The sequence below is a fragment of the Ixodes scapularis genome, unplaced genomic scaffold (genome assembly GCF_016920785.2).
Source record: "Ixodes scapularis isolate PalLabHiFi unplaced genomic scaffold, ASM1692078v2 PGA_scaffold3__209_contigs__length_174095766, whole genome shotgun sequence".
In the NCBI taxonomy this organism is placed as follows: Eukaryota; Metazoa; Arthropoda; class Arachnida; order Ixodida; family Ixodidae; genus Ixodes; species Ixodes scapularis.
In genome coordinates, this window is record NW_024609868.1 from 4,784,265 (window position 1) to 4,806,332 (window position 22,068).

The window sequence follows — 22,068 nt, forward strand, 5'->3', positions numbered from 1 at the left end:
TCTGTGGCGGCAGTACCTGTAGTGGGTGGAGCGGGTAGTTGACCCAGACCCCGAGCAGGTCCGGCTCCGAGAAGAGGGTGGTGGAAAACACCTGGTCGGCCACCCTGATGCCGCTGTCCAGGAACAGGGCCCCTGCACGCCGGATGCAGATGGTCTCTCGGTTGGTTGTCCCCAAACACTCTGCGCTTCAGCGCGACTCCCGCCGCTCTGTCACTCAGATTGTGCAATAGCGTGCGACCACATTTCACATTGCTCAAGGTCACCAGTAATATCTGATGGCGAATTCCACTGGGTGTTTTGGAGCGCGCCAGGATCAGTCGACCAGATTCGGATTGGAGCACAAGATCTGAACGGGGTCGCGCCGCCTACGGATCCCCAGTGGAACATGACCACTGCTCCGGGATCGGCGGATGCCTTCCCGTCATTCAACTGCCCGGGAATCCCCTTTTCGCGGCCGCCGCGATCGTTTCGAAGACGTTTTCGCAATCGCGGCGCTAACACGTGTTCGATGCACGAGTGGCAGGAATGGCTCAGGCGCCTCTAGCAAAGATTGCCGGAATGCCCGTAGCGCGGCAAATACCTTCTCTTCTCCTTCCTGGAAAACGAACCGGCTGTCGAGCCAATGGGTAAGCAAGCGGCCATTACGAATTCTTTTGATGTCGAGACAATCTAGGAGCCCAGCCCGCGACGTGCTTCTTCTTCTTCTGAGGCGAGATGCCCCACGAGAAAAGAAGTCACGTGTGTGCGCCGAGGGCTGGCCCGGCTGGCTTCCGGTTAATTAAAATTAACTTTTGGGCTAGTTGGTTAAACATCTTAATTACAAAAGCGCAAAGGACAAGGACAGGACAAAGAATGAACATGACAAGCGCTTCCGGTTAAATCTGCCAAAATCGTGGGAGCGACTTTTCTCGTGGCGAATTCCACGGGTCGTTTTGGAGCGCGCCGGGATCGACTTTTCCGGAGCGAGCCTATTTCACTGGGCAATTGGGATCGAGACGAACGTGTTCCACTGGTCGTTTTGGATTACCTCCCGCTCCAGATCTCGATCTGGATCCGAGAAAAGTCGCTCCCCCGATTTTGGCGGATTCAACCGGAAGCCAGCCGGGTCAGCCCTCGGCGCACACCATGACTTCCTTTCTCGCGGACATCTCGCCTGATCTCGCCCCAGAAGAAATCGTAATGGCCGCTTGCTTACCTCTTGGCTCGACACGCGGTTCGTTTTCCAGGAAGGAGAAGAGAACAGAAGGTTTTGCCGCGCTACGGGCATTCCGGCAATCTTTGCTAGACTCTCCTGAGCCATTCCTGCCGCTCGTGCGTCGAACACGTGTTAGCGCCGCGATTGCGAAAACGTTGATGCTTGGAACTTGGAACCAGCCGCTACCAGACACCTGATTTGTTTCAAAAATACCCAGGACGTTTTGGGCCAATGAATCGATCACATAGCAGGCGGTAGACAAGTAGACAGCGTTGAAATATATTTATTCCACCGATTGTTATGAAGGCCGATGGTGTCGGTGTCGCAGTTTTGAAGCACTGTCACTTCAGCTCAACACCACGTTACGAAAGACGGTTTGTGGTACTGCCGGTGCTAACGCAATTTCACAGTAGAAATAGGAATTGCATGAAAGAACCGTACAGAAACACTTTATACGGTAGCGTAAATGCCGAACATATATCAGCAATGTCATTTTCCTCGGTTAGGGCTACCTGCTTTGTCAGCGAATGAAGAACATCTCGATAAAATAAAGAGCGGAAAATACTCCCCGTGTCAAGTTTTCTAATCCCAGTCCCTGGTTGATATCGTACCGTGGTAATTCCCTGCCCTTCGAACGCACTAGCACTTTGTAGTCACATTTCCAGCGATTCCGCGCCGCACACGAACGAAGGTAAACAATCAAGATGACGGAGTGTTCCCCGTGTTTTCCTCGCCGTCAGCGCGGTGTGACAGGGTTGTCGGACAACAAATCGGGCAACACTGTTGCCGGGCGGCAGCAACATGTTGCCCGACTGTTGTTGTTGCCGCGATGTGACAGGGTCGCCGGCAACAAGACTTCCTTGTGTTGCCGGATAGAGTTGTCCAACTGTCCCCTCAGTGTGACAGGGCCTTTACCCCTTGGCTCGACAGCCGGTTCGTTTTCCAGGAAGGAGAAGAGAAGGTTTTGGCCGCGCTACGGGCATTCCGGCAATCTTTGCTAGAAGCTCCGGAGCCATTCCTGCCGCTCGTGCATCGAGCACGTGTTAGCGCCGCGATTGCGAAAACGTCTTCGAAACGACCGCGGCGGCCGCGGAAAGGGGATTCCCCGGCAGTTGAATGACATGAAGGCAAATATTGATCCCAGAGCTGTGGTCATGTCCCACGGGGGATCCATCGCCGGCGCGACCCCCGTTCGGATTGTGAGCTCCATTCCGGATCTGGTTAACTGATCCCGGCGCGCTCCAAAACACCCAGTGGAATTCGCCATCGGATCCAGATCGAGATCTGGAGCGGGAGCTAATCCAAAACGACCAGTGAAACATGTCGGTCTCAATCTCGATCGCCCAGTGAAATAGGCCCGCTCCCGAAAAGTCGATCCCGGCGCGCTCCAAAACGACCAGTGGAATTCGCCATGAGAAGTAAAAGATGCCCTTACACGACCGGAGTGGAGCAAGCTGTTGAGCAGATAATATAGCAGGACCGAGGGCAATGGCAAGAAACCCCGAAAAAGCGCCCTCTGTTTCAATCATAATTTTTAATTTTTCTAAAAGATTGGCATATGGCAGAGCGTAACCGAGAAACAAAGATTGTGTAGCAGCTTCTCTATGATTTTAATTGTAATAGCATACAGTGACCCTCAGGCAAGACGTGCTACCCACAGTCCTAGACACCCCCGACCCTTTGTTAGTGTCGCAATAGTGTGAATGCTGTGGCTGACTCGAGCTTTTTAAAGCAACTCGAGTCCTTGCAAAGTTACAAAATAAAAACTGCACAAGCACTACGCATCCTATAACTCTACGGACGTTTCAACCTCCACCGCACCTTCTATTTTGCAAACGTCCAGACTCCGTGACATGTTTAAGCCGAGACTGCAAAACTCAGGTCACTACAATCTGTTTAGGAATACCTTCAATATATGGAGGATCTCCTCCCAAGGCAGAGATCCCGTGTAATCGTCTGCGACGTCGGACGCCATCTTGACTCAATCTCCCCGTTCCTTTGCACGCACCCCCCACCCCACCTCAACTTCGTACACTGCATCGAAGATGAGCAAGAAATTCAAAAGCAGCTGAAATGCATGAGTGGTATTCTACCCCAAAACATGCAAACAAAATCAGAAAACTTGCATATGTTTAGCGGTGCCATATTTCCTGCCAAACATGTAGTAATAAAAATGTCACTCCGGTGAAACAACCTGCAAAGAGTCTCATTACCCTGGAGAGAGGATGCTAGCTACTCATCGAGGCACCCTAGCCTACCCCAGTGGGTAAAAAGCAAGCTACAACTGCCGAAACCAGCTACAACTGTCACTGTTGGCTGCATGCCTTCACTTCCAACCTCGCTGACGCACAAAAGCAGGATGTTTTGGTTCTCCGAGTCCCTCTGAGCGGCCTGGAGCAAGAAGCAACTGACCCATGAGAGCTTCGAAGCAGTTTGCCATGGCGTGCCGCAGCTCCAGGTCGTGGCACAGATCCGACCCGTGGGCGTACAGCATGTACTTCTCCAGCTCCAGTTTCTGCATCCGAGACGGCAGAGTGGTAGGTCAGTTTAGTGTTGTGCGAATATATGAATTTTCAAATAGTAGTTTCGAATCATATGCTATTCGATATTCGCTTCGAGATGACCTGCAATATTCATATTTTTCTAAGTGTTGATTGTGGCAGGTTAGCTCCGTTGAGTGTGCTTCTCAACGAGCCCGTGTGCACTGCGCGAAAGTAATAACCGCGGAGCTCGCGGCCTCCGCGAGTATATCTTTTCCGCAGTGCACAGATGTTCGAAGAGAAGCGCACTCAACGCGGCTAACTTGCCGCGATTATGCGAGATTATATTTTAGGCAGCGAAGTCTTGACAACCTGCATTCATCATTTGTGCCTGTTTTCTTTTTGCCAAACTTGAAATTAAAGAAAGAATGTTTGCCTAAAGCAAAAAGATTTATAAATCGACTCGATTAGGATAGCTGCAAAAAAACTTGTCATTTACATGCCACAGTTCATAAATAGTCATATTAAAATTAATTGAGTTTAGAAGTGGACAAGTAGAAGGTTGGGAACAACCTTCATGTGTCCAGCTGAATCTTCATTTAAGCATAACACACAGTAGTGAAAGGCTTGAGAAAATGATCCGATATTCGATTAAAAATATTCTGACAAAACTTTTATTCGCTTCAAACTCAAAATCCACTATTCGCATATGCCTAGAGTCTCACAATGAAGTCATTCGAAAGCTAACAAACTTTGTAAACACAGGCTAGGGAGTATCTGACTCAGAATCCTGCACCGATGCATGGCTCACTTCTGCTTAATTTAAGCTGTACTCAAGCTAGAAAGAACACTGGTCTTTGCACAGTCACTTTAAAGAATGATGCTTGAGGAACCGCTGGGCATAGCCTGGACAGCATCCGGGGTTTCCAAGAATTCAGTTTGAAAAGCCATGTTGTGGCAAATTGTTCTTCAATGAATTTCAATCTAGAAAAATAGCCTGTATCTCCTCTATTCAAATCGACAACTAAACTGTGCAAGAGCTCTTGATAGAAAGCTGACGAGATATCTGAAGAAGTTTTGCGACGCCTCTCAACCATAAAAATGTTTCCCCTCCTTACAACTAATGTTGTCATGATGACATTGTCACAAACACCCCTCACAAACCCCAGCACTGTTGCACACTACTTTCACTCAGGGAGGATGACACCGAGTGAAACAAAAAGCCAAGAAGTTTCCTCCAACATGCCTATCACAAAGGCATGTCACGCGGGCAGAGAGAAGGAAATGTGTGGCGAAATTGGCAGCTCTTCTACATGAGTGAACTCCTCCGAATGGAGTATCACCTTGGCAAGGACGGCCAGGTGCTGGTTTTGCACGATGGCTGCCCGGTAGGTTGCCAGACCACCTTCCTCCAAGTCCGGGAACATGAAGAACAGGTGGATGCTTGACAGGAACTCCACCACCGCGTCCCCGAGGAACTCCAGCCGCTCGTTGTGGCTGATGCTCGACGCCGTCTCCTCCTGGCGCCCAAAGCGGGACATGATGTTGATCAGCGTGTTGATGCCTGCAAATCCAATCAAATACCTCAGCCCCACTTTGCACTGGCAGAGCTACACTTATAAAAAGAGACTAGTTTACAGAAGAACATCTTTACAAAAAAGTCAGTTTTTATAAAAACATTTTTAGCTAGTTACTATTTTTAGTGGTGGTTACATGAATAGCCCACAGCAGCTATTCATGTAAAAAATTGAGCAGTCCCGTATTAACCCACAGTACAGTCACAGCGATAGCTGCAACAAGTCACAGCTAAGTCGTCGGGCATCGGCATCGCGTTCACGGATTGTGGGGTGCGTGAACAAAAGCATTTGGAACAAAATAGACATCTGACCCTTTTGTTCCAAACTTTTGTAGCGTAAGCTACACTGGCCGAGGTTGAGCAGTTTCGCGTGGCTCCTGGAGAGCCGTGCTGCGCATGCGCGAGGAGCAGTGACGGAACGGGCAGGAGTGGTAGGGCGCCTAGGTCAGTCCACGACGCACGCGCCGCACGCATGCACCCGCTCGAGATCATGGCTTGCGCTGTCCAGTTGTTCTGGGCGGCACCTTGGTTGCTTGATACATAACAACATGGCGCACAGCTGGCCAAACCAACGACGGGCATCTGGCACGCCCCAGTGGAGGATTAATTTGGACCACCTGGGGATCTTTTGACGTGCAACCGAAAGCTCGGTTACACCGCGCCTCCTCCGCAATAAGAAGAGCGGAGAAGCTTAACTCATCGGATCCCACAGTTGTCACATAATGCATATACCGTGTGTGTCATTGAAGCAGCAGTAAGCATGATAATCAAGCTAATCCTAGACAACCAGGAAAGCCAAGAATAACCAGCTGAACCTAAGCTTACGCTACGTATATCCTGGCATAGCCGAGCTAAGCCACTGTTTGGTTTTTTGTTTCTTTTTTTGTTCTGGAGCACGTGAAAGCGAGTCTCCCAGCCCCAGCTTTCGGCACTGACAGTGCTACAATGGCATCTTGTTATCAGTTTTCTTTCCTTTCAGAGAGCATGTGCATTGGGCATTGGGTACTACAAAACCCCTAAGTTAACTTCTTACTCTTCCAGCTCTGCCCGAACGTTCCGAAAATACAAGTATGATTCCATTCAGTTTCAAAACCAAGAGCTCTGTCCCAAACAAACCTGACCGCCTTTGGAAAGAAAAAAAAATCCGAGGACACTTAAGCACTTCTTATTAACCGTGAATGCGAAAGCGTGAATGTCGTTCTTCTGTTCCCTTAGTTCGTCTGCGGCGTAGCGGCGTCGACGGCCACGTTTCACCGACCGACGGCCCAGAGCGCGCTCTTATGAAGTGCCTGCGCCACACTCAGCTGTACACCCACTCCGGAGCTTGCTTGAATGGGCTCTGGCGCCACCGCCGGCCACCGCTCTTTTTTATTGGCGCCAAAATCGCTGCGTGCGCTGCGCCACCATGGAGAAGGCTTCTCTGGTTTCTGAGAAATCATCAGATTTCTGCTACATACGACATTGGGACAGAGGAGGGTGCCGTTTGGCACGGCTTCAATGCTGATGACGTCGGTTTGCTCCATGGGACAATTAATGCTTTCGCATATAAAAAGAGCCTAAAGGGGACAAGAAGGAAGTGGCAGACAAAAAGGGGGGCCCACCTCTCTTCCTGGTGTTGAGGTAGTGGATCCTGCGGTCTCCATACTCGGGCTGCCTGATGCCGCAGTTGGTCAGCGAGTTGCGGGCGTGGTCCGGGTTCGTGCCAAAGTTCTCCCGGTACGAGGGGTGGGTCAGGGCCAGCTGAAAGAGGTCAGCAGTGCCCCATGGTAAGGAGAGAGTCAACAAACAACACCACACCTCACTTACATAATAAGCCTGTAAAGGGGTACCGACTCCACTCAGTACCTTCAGACTCCCCGAAGTCCGGCCCAAGATCAGCCGTCCCTACCAAGGCCGGCCTTATACCATAAAGCGCCCAGGGCAAACTTTGACCCTGATGCACCCCCGTTTTTATACGCCCATATCTACTAGGTACGATTTTTGTTAACCAACAACGCATTCTAAAAACAAACAACGATCGAGCATATAGCATCGTGTCAAGCGCTGTGTTCACAAGTAAATAATAAAAATAAAATTCAATAAGGGCCCCCCCTATTGATCGCGCCCAGGTTGCCCACCCCAAGGGCCAGTACTGGTCCTCACCTGCAGTAGGTATCGGTCCTTGAACTCTGTCCCGATGATGCTCTCGAGGAAGTCCAGAGACTTGTGGAACCTCAGGTGGCACACAAGAACCGGAAGTAGCAGAGCATGCTGCAGGCACCAGACAGACTGCTATTTACCATGCTTAAGCATGAACACTACCGCTGAGAGCTAGCAGCACCCACACACTCTTTTCATAAACTGCCTGCTAGTACCTATACGTACTGGCATGTATGGCTTGTCTACTATACCGTCTTGAAACTCTTGCCCAAAGAAACACAAGGTTTATGTAAAGAACGCCACCACAAAGTAGAGCATTCACGGTGTAACAACCACCTGAAAAGGAAGGCAAGTGGGACTGTGGGAACTCAAGCCAGAAGTCAAAAGCTTCGCTAACAATGGCACTTTTTCGCGCTTTCTGAAGCTCCCAAGAAGCCGCACTGTAGCTTGGAGGTCGTCATGTGCAACGTCCGTAATATAGCAACTTCAAAGCATGCCACTGTTTCCTTCGTGAATTTGGGGATTAGCAAAGCTAGGCTTCGCGAATCCCCAAATTCACTAGGTTGCCGTCAAAGCTAGGCTGCCGCCTAGCTTCGACGGCAGCTGCGTCGCGTTAAAAACTACCGCAGAATCTGCACTTGGGTTTCATGCTAAGCACAATGGCCCTTCAAGCTGTTTACAGCAATGCTCTGAAGACAGACACGAGTGGGATCCTTCACCTACACCTCTTGCCTTAGGCCCCCCAGCAGAAAACGCAGACATAAAAGAGAAGAAAGGGAACGGCGCACCTGAACAATGTCGCACATGATTCCCGTTCTGAAGAAGTTCTCGCTGCTCACCACCACCGTCACATCTCTCTTCAGGTTGCTGAAAGCCAGGAAAGAAATGAAAGGATTGGTTATAGAGTATAATATAATACAAATTGGTTATAGAGTTGATTGGTTATAGAGTATAATATAATACAAATTAAAGATTAAGGCACCTTTCGTTTAGTGACAACATATATAAGACAAATATATGTAATGAATCCCAAAACACTGCAGCCAGTGGATCCATGAGAAAAAACAGTGACGTCATCATCATACCCATTATTTTTCTTGCTCCCATTTAATTTTTTCCACCCTCCCCACCTTTATCATTTTTGCACGACCGGCCAGCTACAGGGTCACGCAATTTAATACTATTTGTCAATTCGTAAAAGGCCGCAGTACTTTGCAAGGGAAACAAGCAACAACACCTTGGTTCAGTTTTTTCGACGTAGTTACAGAACGGATGTACTTACAGCTATAATTCTAAAATAATTGAATTCCGTGTTAAATTCTGCAGATATTCCACCAGACACATTTGTAGTTCAAAATTCACAGGTTTTTACAAACGCGTTTTAACGTAAACATGTTAAAACAGCCGATTCCGACCGATTTCACAATTTAAAATGAAATATAATACATTTTTTATGAAAAATATGCTCGGAGGGATAGTTGGGCGAAGAATCAATCTTTTTATAGCAAAAAAGTTTGAAAAAATGGGAGTAACGGTTATTAAGTGAGAATTTTTGTAAAATGACAGAAAATCGCGTGTATTCTCTATGGGGCTTAGAAAAGCGCTCCCTCTTAAACACTTTCGTTTGCTTACGACCGACTTCTTGACCTCCTACGACGAGAAAACACACTGGCTCGCTGGCATCACCTATGAGGTAACCCCAAAAGTGTGTTACACTAGAGTGAAGGCTTTGCAGTATTTGTGAGATAAAATATACACACTACCTGAGAGAAATGGTCGTTTATAACATAGTCAAAAGCTTAATGAGACAGTAAAGAAAGAATGATGCGCGAAAAAAAGTAGGAAATATAGGGAAATGCCGAATGTTCCACGCAATAGATGGCACCAGCGTGTCCTCTCGTCGTAAGAGATCAGAAGAAGGTTTAATGCACTCAATCGTGAGCAGTCGCGAGTCTGTGAACCAGGCTCTATTTTTTTGCTTTGAAACTCCCTGAGGAGTGGCGAAAGCCGCCATTGCTCGTACTGCACGAGCCCACACTGCCCCGCCCCGAGCAGGCTTCGGCTAGGGAGCCCATATTTCAGAAAGTTTCCAACTGCTTGATCAAGATCACGTGGTAAATGGGCCGCATTTGCAATATGAGCTGCAAGGTGACAAAAGCATTGATTGCCTGCAAATGTCTTTCTGCCCGTTTTCCCCCTCGTCACCCGACGACGCGGCGCATGCGCACTTGCGACCGACAATTGGAAACGCTTCCCATGGTTTGAGTTGGACCCTCTCTTCGATCTAGGCTCTCTAATTTCCATGTGTCCTGGCGTGAGGCCCCTAACCTCTTGAGCCGCATCTCTTGCAGCTTGGCCTCCTTCTGGAGCAGCTTGTGGCGGTCCGTGTACAGCACCTTGGGCTTGTTGGCCAGCAGGTGCCGGAACTTGACGTAGTCCCGCCAGGCCTTCTGGTACCTGGGGGCGGGAAGGCGCGTGCCGCTCGCATTAACCTCTGGTCTGGACCGAGAGGGCAGTACAACGAGATACTGTATTCTCTGGATCATAGTCCGAGCGCATACTGACGGGACCTTTCATAGTTCTTTTGTAACGTGCTTTCCACACCATCAAGATTGCCGGTCTTAACAGCCTATTAATGTGAGCTCCTTACGAGCATGCACTCTAAACAGCGCCCTCAAATATGGCATCCAATTAATTAAGATATGTCATTATGACGTGCAACAAAATGGTGAGTTGGGCCAGCTGGTTCATAATGGAAAAAGACAAGCGCCGAAAGACCAGGTCAAGGTAAGAAGACGACGACACAAGGTGCACTCGCAACTGAAGATTTATTTATGGAAAAACAGTCCTATATACACTTTTTAAAAAACACCCATGTCACTTTCCACTTGCCCACTCTTTATCCAAGAATAGACACTCTTTTTCTGACAGAGTCACTGAAGGCTCGCTTATGCACTTATCTGCACCCTTCCTTATTGCATACGCCTCATGAATTTCCCTTGTAATCTTTTTGCTGTATCGCCCAGGATTGCCACGTCATTGAAAACTGGTGTGCACTCACATCGATTGCAATGCACAGCCAGGTGCCCCGAAGGTGACTGTTTTAAGGAAGCAGCATGCTCTCTTGCGCGATCATTTACACAACGCCCAGTTTGGCCTACGTAAGACCTACCGCAAGAAAGCGGAATGTCATACACAACACCAGTGTGACATTCTACAAACTTATTCTGGTGTTTTTTCTTACACTCGCCACTCTTCCCTTCGGGATTATTGATTTTCCTGCATAACGCAGAAAGCTTTTTAGGGGCTGAAAAAACGACAGGAACGTCGTAACGTTCCGTCACCTTTTTTAAGTTATGAGACACTGCGTGAATGTAAGGCATTACAGCGGTTCTTACTTTTTGGCGTTCAGGAACGTTTCTTTTGGCACCCCTAAATTTCTTTTTGAGGCCCTCTGCAGCTTCAACAATGGATCTCAGCGGAAAACCCGCACTTGCGAGCCGATCTACCTGTAGAAGGAAACTCCTTCCCATTTCCTCAGGACAGGATTTGTTCAGAGCGGCTCCGAGGCACGAAGAAGCAATACCTCTTTTCACTAACTTGGAGTGGGAAGAATTAAAAGGGAGTACAGCTTTCTTGGAGCGAGGTTCGTAAGTCCAGCACACATGGTCATCTAAGAATTTTAGTTTTAAATCCAAAAATTGTAACGAGCCCTCCGTGGTCCTCTCATGAGTGAATTTTAACCCATGAGAGCAGGACGTGAAAACTCACTGATAACAAGGTGGCTGACGTAATCAGCACGTTCACGTCCTGCTCTCTTCTTAGATGACCATGTGTGGTGGGCTTACGAACCTCGCTCCAAGAAAGCTGTACTCCCTTTTAATTCTTCCCACTCCAAGTTAGTGAAAAGAGGTATTGCTTCTTCGTGCCTCGGAGCCGCTCTGAACAAATCCTGTCCTGAGGAAATGGGAAGGAGTTTCCTTCTACAGGCAGATCGGCTCGCAAGTGCGGGTTTTCCGCTGAGATCCATTGTTGAAGCTGCAGAGGGCCTCAAAAAGAAATTTAGGGGTGCGGAAAGAAACGTTCCTGAACGCCAAAAAGTAAGAACCGCTGTAATGCCTTACATTCACGCAGTGTCTCATAACTTAAAAAAGGTGACGGAACGTTACGACGTTCCTGTCGTTTTTTCAGCCCCAAAAAAGCTTTCTGCGTTATGCAGGAAAATCAATGATCCTGAAGGGAAGAGTGACGAGTGTAAGAAAAAACACCAGAATAAGTTTGTAGAATGTCACACTGGTGTTGTGTATGACATTCCGCTTTCTTGCGGTAGGTCTTACGTAGGCCAAACTGGGCGTTGTGTAAATGATCGCGCAAGAGAGCATGCTGCTTCCTTAAAACAGTCACCTTCGGGTCACCTGGCTGTGCATTGCAACCGATGTGAGTGCACACCAGTTTTCAATGACGTGGCAATCCTGGGGCGATACAGCAAAAAGATTACAAGGGAAATTCATGAGGCGTATGCAATAAGGAAGGGTGCAGATAAGTGCATAAGCGAGCCTTCAGTGACTCTGTCAGAAAAAGAGTGTCTATTCTTGGATAAAGAGTGGGCAAGTGGAAAGTGATGTGGGTGTTTTTTAAAAAGTGTATATAGGACTGTTTTTCCATAAATAAATCTTCAGTTGCGAGTGCACCTTGTGTTGTCGTCTTCTTACCTTGTCCTGGTCTTTCGGCGCTTGTCTTTTTCCATTTTTTCCGTCATTATGACGAAATGCGATGAATTTAGTGAATGACAGATATTATGTTAATTATGGTAGCTATAATTTACGAGCTTTTTCCGCTAATAAAGCGGGTGCTTTTTAAGGTGTGCTGCGTATGAAAATATTTTACATTAGAAATATGCACCGGGAAAGGACTACACACCATCATCTAAAGAGAAGCTTTTTTCTTTCAGGCGAAATTTGTTTTTTCAAACAATGCACTGGATGTGAACCGAAAAATATGGTAGACACTTCTACAAACACACAGCCACAGTTTCGTATAGGCTCCCACCCGAGTGGCGGCTAGCACGTGTCCAAAAGCCACTCTCTCACCAAGCAGGCAGGCAAATGAGCAGACAAGCGGGTGTGCAACTCACATGGGGTTGCCGGCGTAACTGAGCTGGGGCGGCCGTATCCCAAAGTGGACGATCTCAGGGAAGACTCCGCCCTGCGTCCCGCACAGCTCTCGGTCTAACTGGTCTACCCGCAGGGCACAGGGCTTCATGCCGGGATTCACCACTATCATGCCCTTCACCTGCACGCCACAGAAACCCACGTTCGGGGTCGATCCACGGCACAATCCCTCGACATTAAACGCTAGAGTTCACGTACCAAATCTAGAGAAAAAGGTTTACCATCTTTTCGTGCATTTCGGTCCGAGTTAGTCTTGAGATGGTTTGAGTTGAACCCTCTCTTTGATCTAGGCTCTCTAGAGAACACACTAGCATGCTGGCACCATCTATGAGGTGACCTCAAAACGGCATTTCACTAGAGCGAAGGTTTTGCAATAGTTGCGAGACCAAATCTATGTATTATCTATGAGATACGGTCGTTTATTATTCTCAAACTCTTCGATCTTGAGGAACCCCTATCCGCCTTGAACGGCAGCAAAGGAACCCCTCCCGATTTCGGCATTGGTGCAGAAAAGTGGTACACGAGACTATGGACCCTGTAAACAATAATGTTCATACTAGGAAGTGTTTGACTTATAGTTGGGTATCAGTGAGTGGCTCAGATTTGCTAAAATAGTACTCAAACTGGAAGAACGCTTTATTTAGGGGCAGAAACGGTCGAGAAAATCTGAGAGCTCAGGGGACCCTCGAGGGTGCTCCAGAAACTTGTCTGAGAATCCATGGTTTATAACAAAATAAAAAGTTAAAAAAAAAGGTGATTGCAAGCGTTTAATAGATGGGGCCAGTTTGTTCTCTCGTGGCAAGAGTAGAGGTTTTAAGGCACATGGTCGCAAGCAGTCGTAAGTGTGTGAACCAACCTAATTTGTTCCGGCAACACAGAGTAGGGTGCCCAAACAGACCTGGTCAGCAAAGCCCTGCCACTTGCTCTGGGACATCTTGCAGAGGCGGGGCAGCTCGGGGGCAGCCACCAGAGGCACGCTGCTCGTCAGAAGGTACTGCAGCACCACGTTCAGAGACAGCAGCTCCTTGCCGTTGTCTGCCGCGAGAGACCAGAGGGCACTCATCATTACGCGGCCGGCTACGACAGTCGTTCGGTTTCGACAAGCTCTCCTGTAGGCACTGGCAATAAATCCGACCAGAACAGGAAAAACCAAGAACTGAGGGCATTTGTTTCTGTTTTAGTCTAATAAGATTATTAATGCGAAAGCATGAACTGTCTCATGGAGTGAGCTGACGTCATCAGTCTGAAGAGCGAAAACGGCAGATAGTTTACTTCGGTTCCATTGGCTGGCGCGCCTCGATGGGGCTCCCATTGGCCGGCGCGCGTCGATGGGGCTCCCATTGGCCGGCGCGCGTCGATGGGGCTCCCATTGGCCGCTGCGCTCGTCAGTTTCCACGACCGCTCACCTCTTGGCACTGCCTGTCCATCAGCACGAAGCGTCCAAGCTCACCAGGGGAGCACACGCGCCGACCGGCGACGAAAAGTGCGCAGCAGACGAAAAAGGGAGAGGACGAGCAGCTTGCATGCTTTTGCATTCACAACTCGTAAGGAATGCTTAGGTGTACCTCGATCTTTTTTCCTAGCACCCTCTTATTCGTGGTCATCTGTCTCTTGAAGCGTTTTATCAATGGCAAAAGATTGCTTCACCCAAAGTTTTGCGAATGGGACGAGGATGCATGTACAGGCTGGTTGACGCAGCACCATTTGGTTATGTTGCATTATGTTGCAGAAGCTTACGTGTGAAGGAGCCTTATAGTGACTATGACAAGGTTGAGATTATAAATGATGCAGTAGCAAAGCTTTGAGTCAGAACAAATTTGACTGCCACTTTTCGAAAGTTCAATCGCCACTTTACAGCTCCACAATACAGACTTAGTAGTATCCCACTTCTTCCAATAAGCAGCTAGCTTATTTATTCACTCGGTGCAAACAGCTCTACTGTTCAGAGAAGTGCCACACCTGTAGAAAGCAGGATCCGAGCACAGATGCAGGTGCTGGCACTCAATGGGTTGTGCAAACTCTGGTAATATGATTTTTGAACGCATCTGTGCAGCTCGTGGCGACCCGAAGTCTGCCCAAAATGGAAGTGCAAAACACTTCCCCCGCATGGTCAATTCAAGTGTGTAGTGTTTTCAAACAATTAGCATTTGCGCTTATTGACAAGGAATTTGCCAGCACACCTCGAACTAACCATCACTGCGCCATGCGAGCAAAGAACAGCGGACCTACATGGGGCACCTGCTGACCTGCAGTGTATTATCTAGAAATCCGAGATTCAGATAAAAGCACCAAGGGACGCAAGCAACACAGGTGCCACCACCCGTGCAGCCCATTAGTCCCAGAGACAGCACCCACACCAATCATGTCCTTCGGCCCCATCTTCGGGACGTGGGAAGACACACGCGGAGCTACAGCAGCAACATTTGTAGATTGACGAGTTTGTATGTTTTACAAGGACAATAAAACAACGCAAAAAGACACAGGGATAAGTAGAAGAAATATACAGGCACAAAGCTGGCCAGCGACTGTTGATTTCTTTTACTCTGTCTAAAGTGTTGTTGCATTCCTTTTACCTGTCTCCGTGTCTTTCCTGCATCGTTTTATTTTTCTCGTCAAACGTGGAAGGAAAACGCTCCCAAATGTCAGCGACGATCGAGGCGTGCAGCGCACCGACCTTCGAGCTTGCGTGCGAAGCGGGGCATGAAGTGGAAGCGGGGGCAGCCCTCCGGGTCCCCGTGGGCCCTCCAGTCCAGGTCGAGCATCTCAAGCACCTCCGTGAACAGGTAGCGGGAGAGCAGCTCCAGCCCGCACACTGTGAAGTTCTCGGGGAACTTCTCCTCCAGGTAGAGCACCGCATACTCGATGTTGAAGCGGATCACCCGGCAGGTGGGCAGCTTGGGCAGCGCCCAGTGAGACAGCATCGAGAAGCCCTCAAAGACAAACTCGTGCCCGTCGTGCCGGATGGTCGTCGGGCACTTCATCTGCGTGGGAGGACAGACGGATGCTCGTCACTCCGAATCGGGAAAGCCGTTTGCTTCGCTTGCCTTCATGCTCTCGAGTCGGAGTCTCCCACCACAAGAAACACGTCTCGCTGAGGCTTCCACGGATTCGCGGCTGTGTTTCCGTTGCTAAACTGAAGCGCCCCTTTAATCTGCACCCCTTTGCGAGCAGAAAAGCAGGCGACGTGTCCCAAAAACTGCAGCTGCTCTGACCAACCCGGCATCGAGGGGTAATTTGAAGGTGAAGAGGGAGTAGGGCAGACAGTTTTCTGCGGGAGAATGCAGTGCTTCACAGATACTTTTATATTCCTAGCAGCCGTTTTCTCCGAGTAATCTTTAGTCTTTAAGGGGGGACAGTGGCTAGACATTTAACTTCTGAACTACTCAAGCTAGAGGTTTAGCTTCTGAACTGCCCATGTGATCAGATTGAAATTTGTGGAGGAGATTTAACATCAAATGTATGTATATTGTGGAAACTTTCAGCTCTCTAATAAAATATTACATACCTGCATAAGATGATGTGTCATTCTTTGTTAAGAAATCTAAGATACGCAACTATGAGCGGTTAAATATTAGGTGGGGGATGTCGGACTTCGTGCTATCTAGTTTTTAGAACTCAAATGTAAATGTCAGAAAGAGTTATTACCTCAAAATATGAGATGCATATCGGTCCTATGTAAATTTTTGAAAACATAGTATTTTCTAAATGAGGACATCAACTTAGAACAAAATAAAGTAGATAGCCCGATTGCTTAGTAAATTTCAGTTCAGAAACATCTTGATTGTGATATCAGAATACTTTTACCTTTGACCAAAAGATTCCTCCGTATGAAATTTGCAGGAAAAAGTGGAACTGAGAAAACTGCGTTCAAACATTAAACTCCTTTACTTTGTTACTGCCTCACAATGTGTCAAAAATATTTTATATCAACGTAACTATTTGGCGTATGGTTATCAACCATAGTGTAAGGGTGTACAATTAGCTTTTAAAACTAAAAACCTCAAATGTGAAAAATGAATTTTTTCAAAAAGTTTGAAATTCAGGCCCATATCCACTCTTAAGGTGCTAATTTGGTCTTTAGAAAGCTATATTCTTTAAGTAAGTTTTATAGTCACTGACGGAATGAAAACAGGTGGGAGCGTCTTTCAAACACCTGGCTTCCAGCACGCACTCTGTGCCTTCCGCCGAGCTTTGGCCGAGAGTGCAGGCTCAAAGTATGTGAGACGCCGAAGCCTTCTCGAAGGTGGGCAGCTCGTGCTGGGAGAACTCAAGTTGCCTCCTGCTATTCCCACCTTGTTAGTGACGTCTCTATGCGGTGGCACAGTGTGAACGTCTAGGAACGCAATATATTCCGACGACCTTGGCATTATTTAATGCACTCGACACGTCGGTCTGGCAGAGAAAAGAAGGCATCGAGACCCCTGCACCGAAACACCTGCTGCGACTCCCCTTTGGGGTAGTTAGCTCAAAAGCCAGTCGTGTGGCAACTACATCACCAGAAACTGCGAGATGGCAATGGCCTTTATGTTGCACTCTTTCCAAGTGTTGTTAAGGGTACGGCAATTCCCCGGTTGCCCCATGACAATTCTTTTCGACTGATATGGACAGAGTCAAACAAAATCGAACGAATGTTTTGAAAAGGATTTGGCCCCGAGTGACACTGTCCGCTTCCACGCGTGCAATGACTGAGTGGCGGCCACCCACCATAAACATTACGAAGATTGAAAAGCACGAAAGACAAGGACAAGAGGGAGACTACACAGGACAAGTGCTGCGTCAGTTGCGAGTAAGTGTCAGCTGCGAGTAAGCGCTTGTCCTGTGTAGTCTCCCTCTTGTCCTTGTCTTTCGCACTTTTAAATTTTCGTAATGTTTAACCAACTAGGCCAACAAATCCCTTTGCCCACCATAAAGTTGGTCCTGGGCGTGACGGCGATGCGGTAGTGGTGCAGGCGCCCCACGTTGTTGGTGTTGGGGTCGCAGGGGGCCAGGGGTCCCTCGCCTGGGTAGATGCCGTGCCGGATGCCCGACCGCTGGGCACGGGCGCTGCACCGGCACAGCGGGCCGTCGTTCATCTGCAATTGGGACGACTGGCTCGTCAGCGGGAGGCGCAATGACCAGCGTGCAAAATGCAACTGTGGTTGAGAGAGGGGAGAAACGATGTCTCATTTGTCAACATACTCCACCAATTGAAATGTTATCATTATCTGTGAAAGGGAACATTTCTTAAAGGGGTCATGACAGAAATTTCAACAAGTTAGATTATTCCTGATTCAAAATATGTTACTTGAGACATATAAGCACCAAATTTCACGATCTTAGAGGTTTAGTTGATCCATAAAATAAATTTCTTAATTAATGTTCAGAATCTGGATATGGTGACCACTAGGCATGTGCGAATTGTGGATGTTGAGTTCGAAGCGAATTTGAAATGAATAGAGAGTTTGGCCAAATATTTTGAAATAGGATAGTGAATAGAAGTCTTAACTGTTTCTCCAAGTCTTTCGCTACTGCACAATGCTTGAACGAAAACCCAGCTGAACCTGTGAAGGTTATTTAGAAGCTTTCACTTGTGCATATGCAATCTAACTAGTATATCTATTGATTGTGGTCCCAGAAAGTTCCATTCCTACATTGGGATGGCTAGTAAACGATGCATTTGACATAAAATAAAACCCATATCTAATCGAGGAGATTTATAAATCTTTTTGCAATATGCAGATAATTTTTCTTCAATCTCAAATTAAAAAAATAGTTGGCAGCGACCTAATTTCTAAAGTTCTATAATGCATAAAATGCAGTATTCAGGGTGTGATTGTTTAAAATTATTTAAATGACATTAAGCTGTCGTTTTGAGGAGAGAACCCTTTTTTTAATCAATTTGCCCGGTACATTGAGAGGAAAACTGGGTGCACATAGGTCCCATGGCATCAATTTCCTCGCTGAACTTAGTGATGAAACTAAAGTGGTGTATAGACCATCTGACATTAACTTTCCTGCTAGATTTAGTGGGGAAATTGTATTGATCTTTCACGTGTTGTAAAGTCACGTGACATCAATTTCCCGCTAAATTTAGAGAGGGTAATTAAATTTATGGATAGGTCACATGATATTTGGCCTGTACGTCACGTCGGATTACGTGACATCAATTTTCCCCCTGACCTTGGCGGGAAAACTTGTTTGGCGTATAGATCACACCACGTCATGTCATGTGACATCAACAGATGTCATATGACCTGTAAACACCAATTTAGTGTTTCCACATGTACAAACGGACATAATTTTGGGATTGAGTTGGTTCTGATCAAAAACCTTTCATGCTTTAAAAAACAATAATAAAAGAAACTTTCAGCCTTTCCACTTTGGTGAAGAAGGAAGAGCAGCGGAGCTGTTGGTGCGTACGTCGCCGCTCCTTCCGCACTTGTTTCCCCGAAGAAAAAGCATGCGGCCGACCCATCCTAAGTCCAAATCGAAACTGATAAGAGCATAGGAAGCACCGCGCAAAACAGACAAGGACGAAGAAGAAACACACATGACGAGCGCTGCGCTTGTCACGTGTGTTTCTTCTTCGTCCTCGTCTGTTTTGCACGCTGTTTTTTACGATGAATTCCCACCAACTCGCCCGACTATCCATTCTTCAATGATAGCTGGAAAGGATGCCGCCATCTATGAGCGACGGCGGAAACCAGACTGGTTGTCTAGTTGTTGCCGTCGCTTATGGATGGCGGTAGCTGTCCAGAGGTTTGTGTAGGTTTGTGTCGCCATTTCTTCGGTACCGGACACGATCCTGAGGAACGTAGCCCTTAACAGCTCCGCTGTAATTATCAATGCAGATTCTCAAGGCATCTCTGCCTAGCATATCCAGGGGTGTGCATGCACTGTCCTCCTTTGAAAGTGTGCTCTTCTCCTAAGCAAGTGACTGCAATATTTGTTCTTTTCCAAATGCTGATCGCTGCAGGTTAGCCCCGTTGAGCATTTTTCTTACCGAGCGCCGGTGCACTGTGGGGAAACAAGACCTGCAGAACTCATTTCTGCGGGTCTTGCTTCTGCCCAGTGCGCTGGTGCTCGGCCGGAAGCGTACTGCGCTCAACACTCAAGAAGGTACAAACTTTTGACATCAATTGAGCAGTTAGATGCTCTCTTATTCTAGGTTTGTAACTCATGCTCTCCGCGCCACATTTTGGCGCCACTCTCGCTTCTTTGCTCATGGAAAACTGAACTATTGGCCAGCAACCGCAGCCCACCTTGGTGTCATAGGATATCTTAAAAGCGAACGAAATGCAAGTTCGTCACTTTTCTCGACTAAGTTTGTACATTTTTGAACAAGCCTAACTGTATATGTAACTTAATAACATTTCAGTTGAAGTAATTGTTAGCTAAGTACTCCTTAGGAAAAATTCTTACAGCTCCGATTCCTCGCAACGCAAGCAGCGCACGAGATGGGACCCACATCGGCCCGGGGCGGGTAACCCCTAGGCGCAGCACGGGCCGCCCACTTTTCGTAGCTTAGGACGCTGTGCTGCAACAACGGGGCTGTACCTACACTAGACGACCCTCCAAAGCGCTGCCATTCGTGCACACAAAGGTCGCATCTACGCTCCGGGGCACGAGTAGATACCTCTCCGGGGTCGTTGAACCAGAGCTCGGGGTGCAGCCTGTACGGGTGCTTCTTCTTCACCTCCAGCTCCTCCATGGCGTTGTCCTCGTCGGACTCCGACTCATTGCTGGACGAGTCGCTGCTCCCGGGATTGGCAACTGCGGGGAAATGGGAAGCAATGCTCCATCTCACTAGTTGAGTGCAGTGCTGCCAAAGCCACAGGAAAGTCATACAAATTTTAAGTGATGCAATAATCTGAGTGAGAAGGGGGATACACAAAAAGAGGGGGAAGTTCCTCATTTCCCTCTATCCTAACTGCCTGGGTTACACTCTCGCCTCTCTACCTTTGGTAGCAACTAGTGAAAGAGAGTATAGATCCCGATACAAAGGGTTCAGCTGCCACAATCCAATTCAATCCAAAGATCCTGCAGTGGCCTGAGACGGCTTGTCCAACGTTCTTAGATCTGTCAGTTGACAGCCCCATGAAAGAGCAGCATTCGAAATCGGTTCTTCTTTTGCCTGCAAGTGAGCAGGATCGGTCGGATAGCGTCCCTAGCACCACCGACATCAATGCCTCCATGGGCAACGAAGAAGGATTCGAACGAGGCTCTTTTCGCACCGACTTTTTTTCAAACAATATGTTTATCATATAAAAACATGATAGAATCCCTATCCACTGCAAGTAATGCGCTTTCAATGTTCCACCGGTTCCGCCACTTCTGTCCATGGGGCGGGCCGATAGTGTAGCGAGTACCACCGAGTGAATGTGCCACAAAACGGCGCCACACATTCTACAAAGTTTGTCGACTGACATTGATCTAGTAATGTTGGGCTTGTCTGGCCCCGGTTGGCCATAGTTCCGGCCTCGATGTCGGGTCAGGTTTTTTTTTTCCAACGTTCGATGGGGACCAACACCGAGACTCGCATTTTAGCGGGGAAATGCAATCACTAAGCCTTGAGGAGAAAAGTTTTGCAGTACCAAGTTTTGGCGTTTGCTTCAAAGCTCACCAGTTGTGTAGGGAGAGTGGGGGAGATTAATAATTTTGGGGAGAAGAGAGAGAGCGGGAAATGGAACGGGCGTCTATTGCATTCGCCTGCGCCACTGCACCACCGCCCAAATTGTGGCAAACCGCATCATACACCGGCTACGATACCACCACCGAGGACAAAAACCGCCAATTCTAGCGAACATGCCAGTTGGAGACGCGTTCCATACATCCGCTAAAAAACTGCCTTTTAGCAGATGCTACATCTTGTCGCCATCTTCGAAAAGAACCACCTAAGCTTTCCCTCCTCCCAATTTCCCTTGAGGTGCGGCAATGACCAGCCGGGGACAAAAGAGAGTCAGAAGGGGCCCTCACTGGGGTGTGACTTGGGGTTGCAGAGCTTGCTCCTGCGCGGGGGCGGCTGGTAGGGCTCTTGTTTGCTTCTGGCCACAGCTGCCCTCTCCACCAGCTCCAGGCGGAACCGCTCCTGGAGGGCGTGCAGCTTCGCTGTGCCCGTCACCAGCCCCGGCACCTGCGGGTCCCACCGCCCTCTCGTGAACCCCATCCACCCCGCCCCATGCGACTCGGAAACTCGAGCGTCCCTTGAGCATGGTCCGATTAAAACGTTTACGGCGGCGGCGTTTTTTCCTTTCTATTTCTGTCGCACAACGTCGCAGCCGCCACGTCTTCCTGTCGCTTACGACCGAGTCGTTGCGATCTTGTATGAAGGAGAACACACTGACATGCTGCTGCCATCTATAAGGTGGCTCTGGAACTGCGTTTCACTAGAGCGAAGGTTTGCGGTACATTTGCAAAATCAAATGCACATACTATCCGTAAAAAATGGTCGTTTATAACATTGCCAAAAGTTTTTCGAGCCAACAAAGAAAGAATGATGCGTGAAAAAAAAAGGAATTACACGGAAAT

General features: G+C 48.1%; 1 protein-coding gene across 1 annotated transcript in view; it reads right to left on the reverse strand.

Annotated features, from left to right (window-relative positions):
- The window catches only part of LOC8043177 (ribonuclease 3), a 54,747-nt gene that overhangs the window by 16,409 nt on the left and 16,270 nt on the right, over nucleotides 1-22,068 (reverse strand). The window contains exons 7-19 of the mRNA XM_029985057.4: nucleotides 21,517-21,673; nucleotides 20,177-20,313; nucleotides 17,466-17,633; nucleotides 15,236-15,542; nucleotides 13,460-13,596; nucleotides 12,525-12,682; nucleotides 9,719-9,847; nucleotides 8,179-8,257; nucleotides 7,394-7,501; nucleotides 6,853-6,991; nucleotides 5,019-5,239; nucleotides 3,608-3,710; nucleotides 17-132 (exon numbers count right to left, since the gene is read on the reverse strand). Coding sequence (XP_029840917.2) covers nucleotides 17-132; nucleotides 3,608-3,710; nucleotides 5,019-5,239; nucleotides 6,853-6,991; nucleotides 7,394-7,501; nucleotides 8,179-8,257; nucleotides 9,719-9,847; nucleotides 12,525-12,682; nucleotides 13,460-13,596; nucleotides 15,236-15,542; nucleotides 17,466-17,633; nucleotides 20,177-20,313; nucleotides 21,517-21,673 — 1,959 coding nt within the window. The remainder of the gene's footprint in view (nucleotides 1-16; nucleotides 133-3,607; nucleotides 3,711-5,018; nucleotides 5,240-6,852; nucleotides 6,992-7,393; nucleotides 7,502-8,178; nucleotides 8,258-9,718; nucleotides 9,848-12,524; nucleotides 12,683-13,459; nucleotides 13,597-15,235; nucleotides 15,543-17,465; nucleotides 17,634-20,176; nucleotides 20,314-21,516; nucleotides 21,674-22,068) is intronic.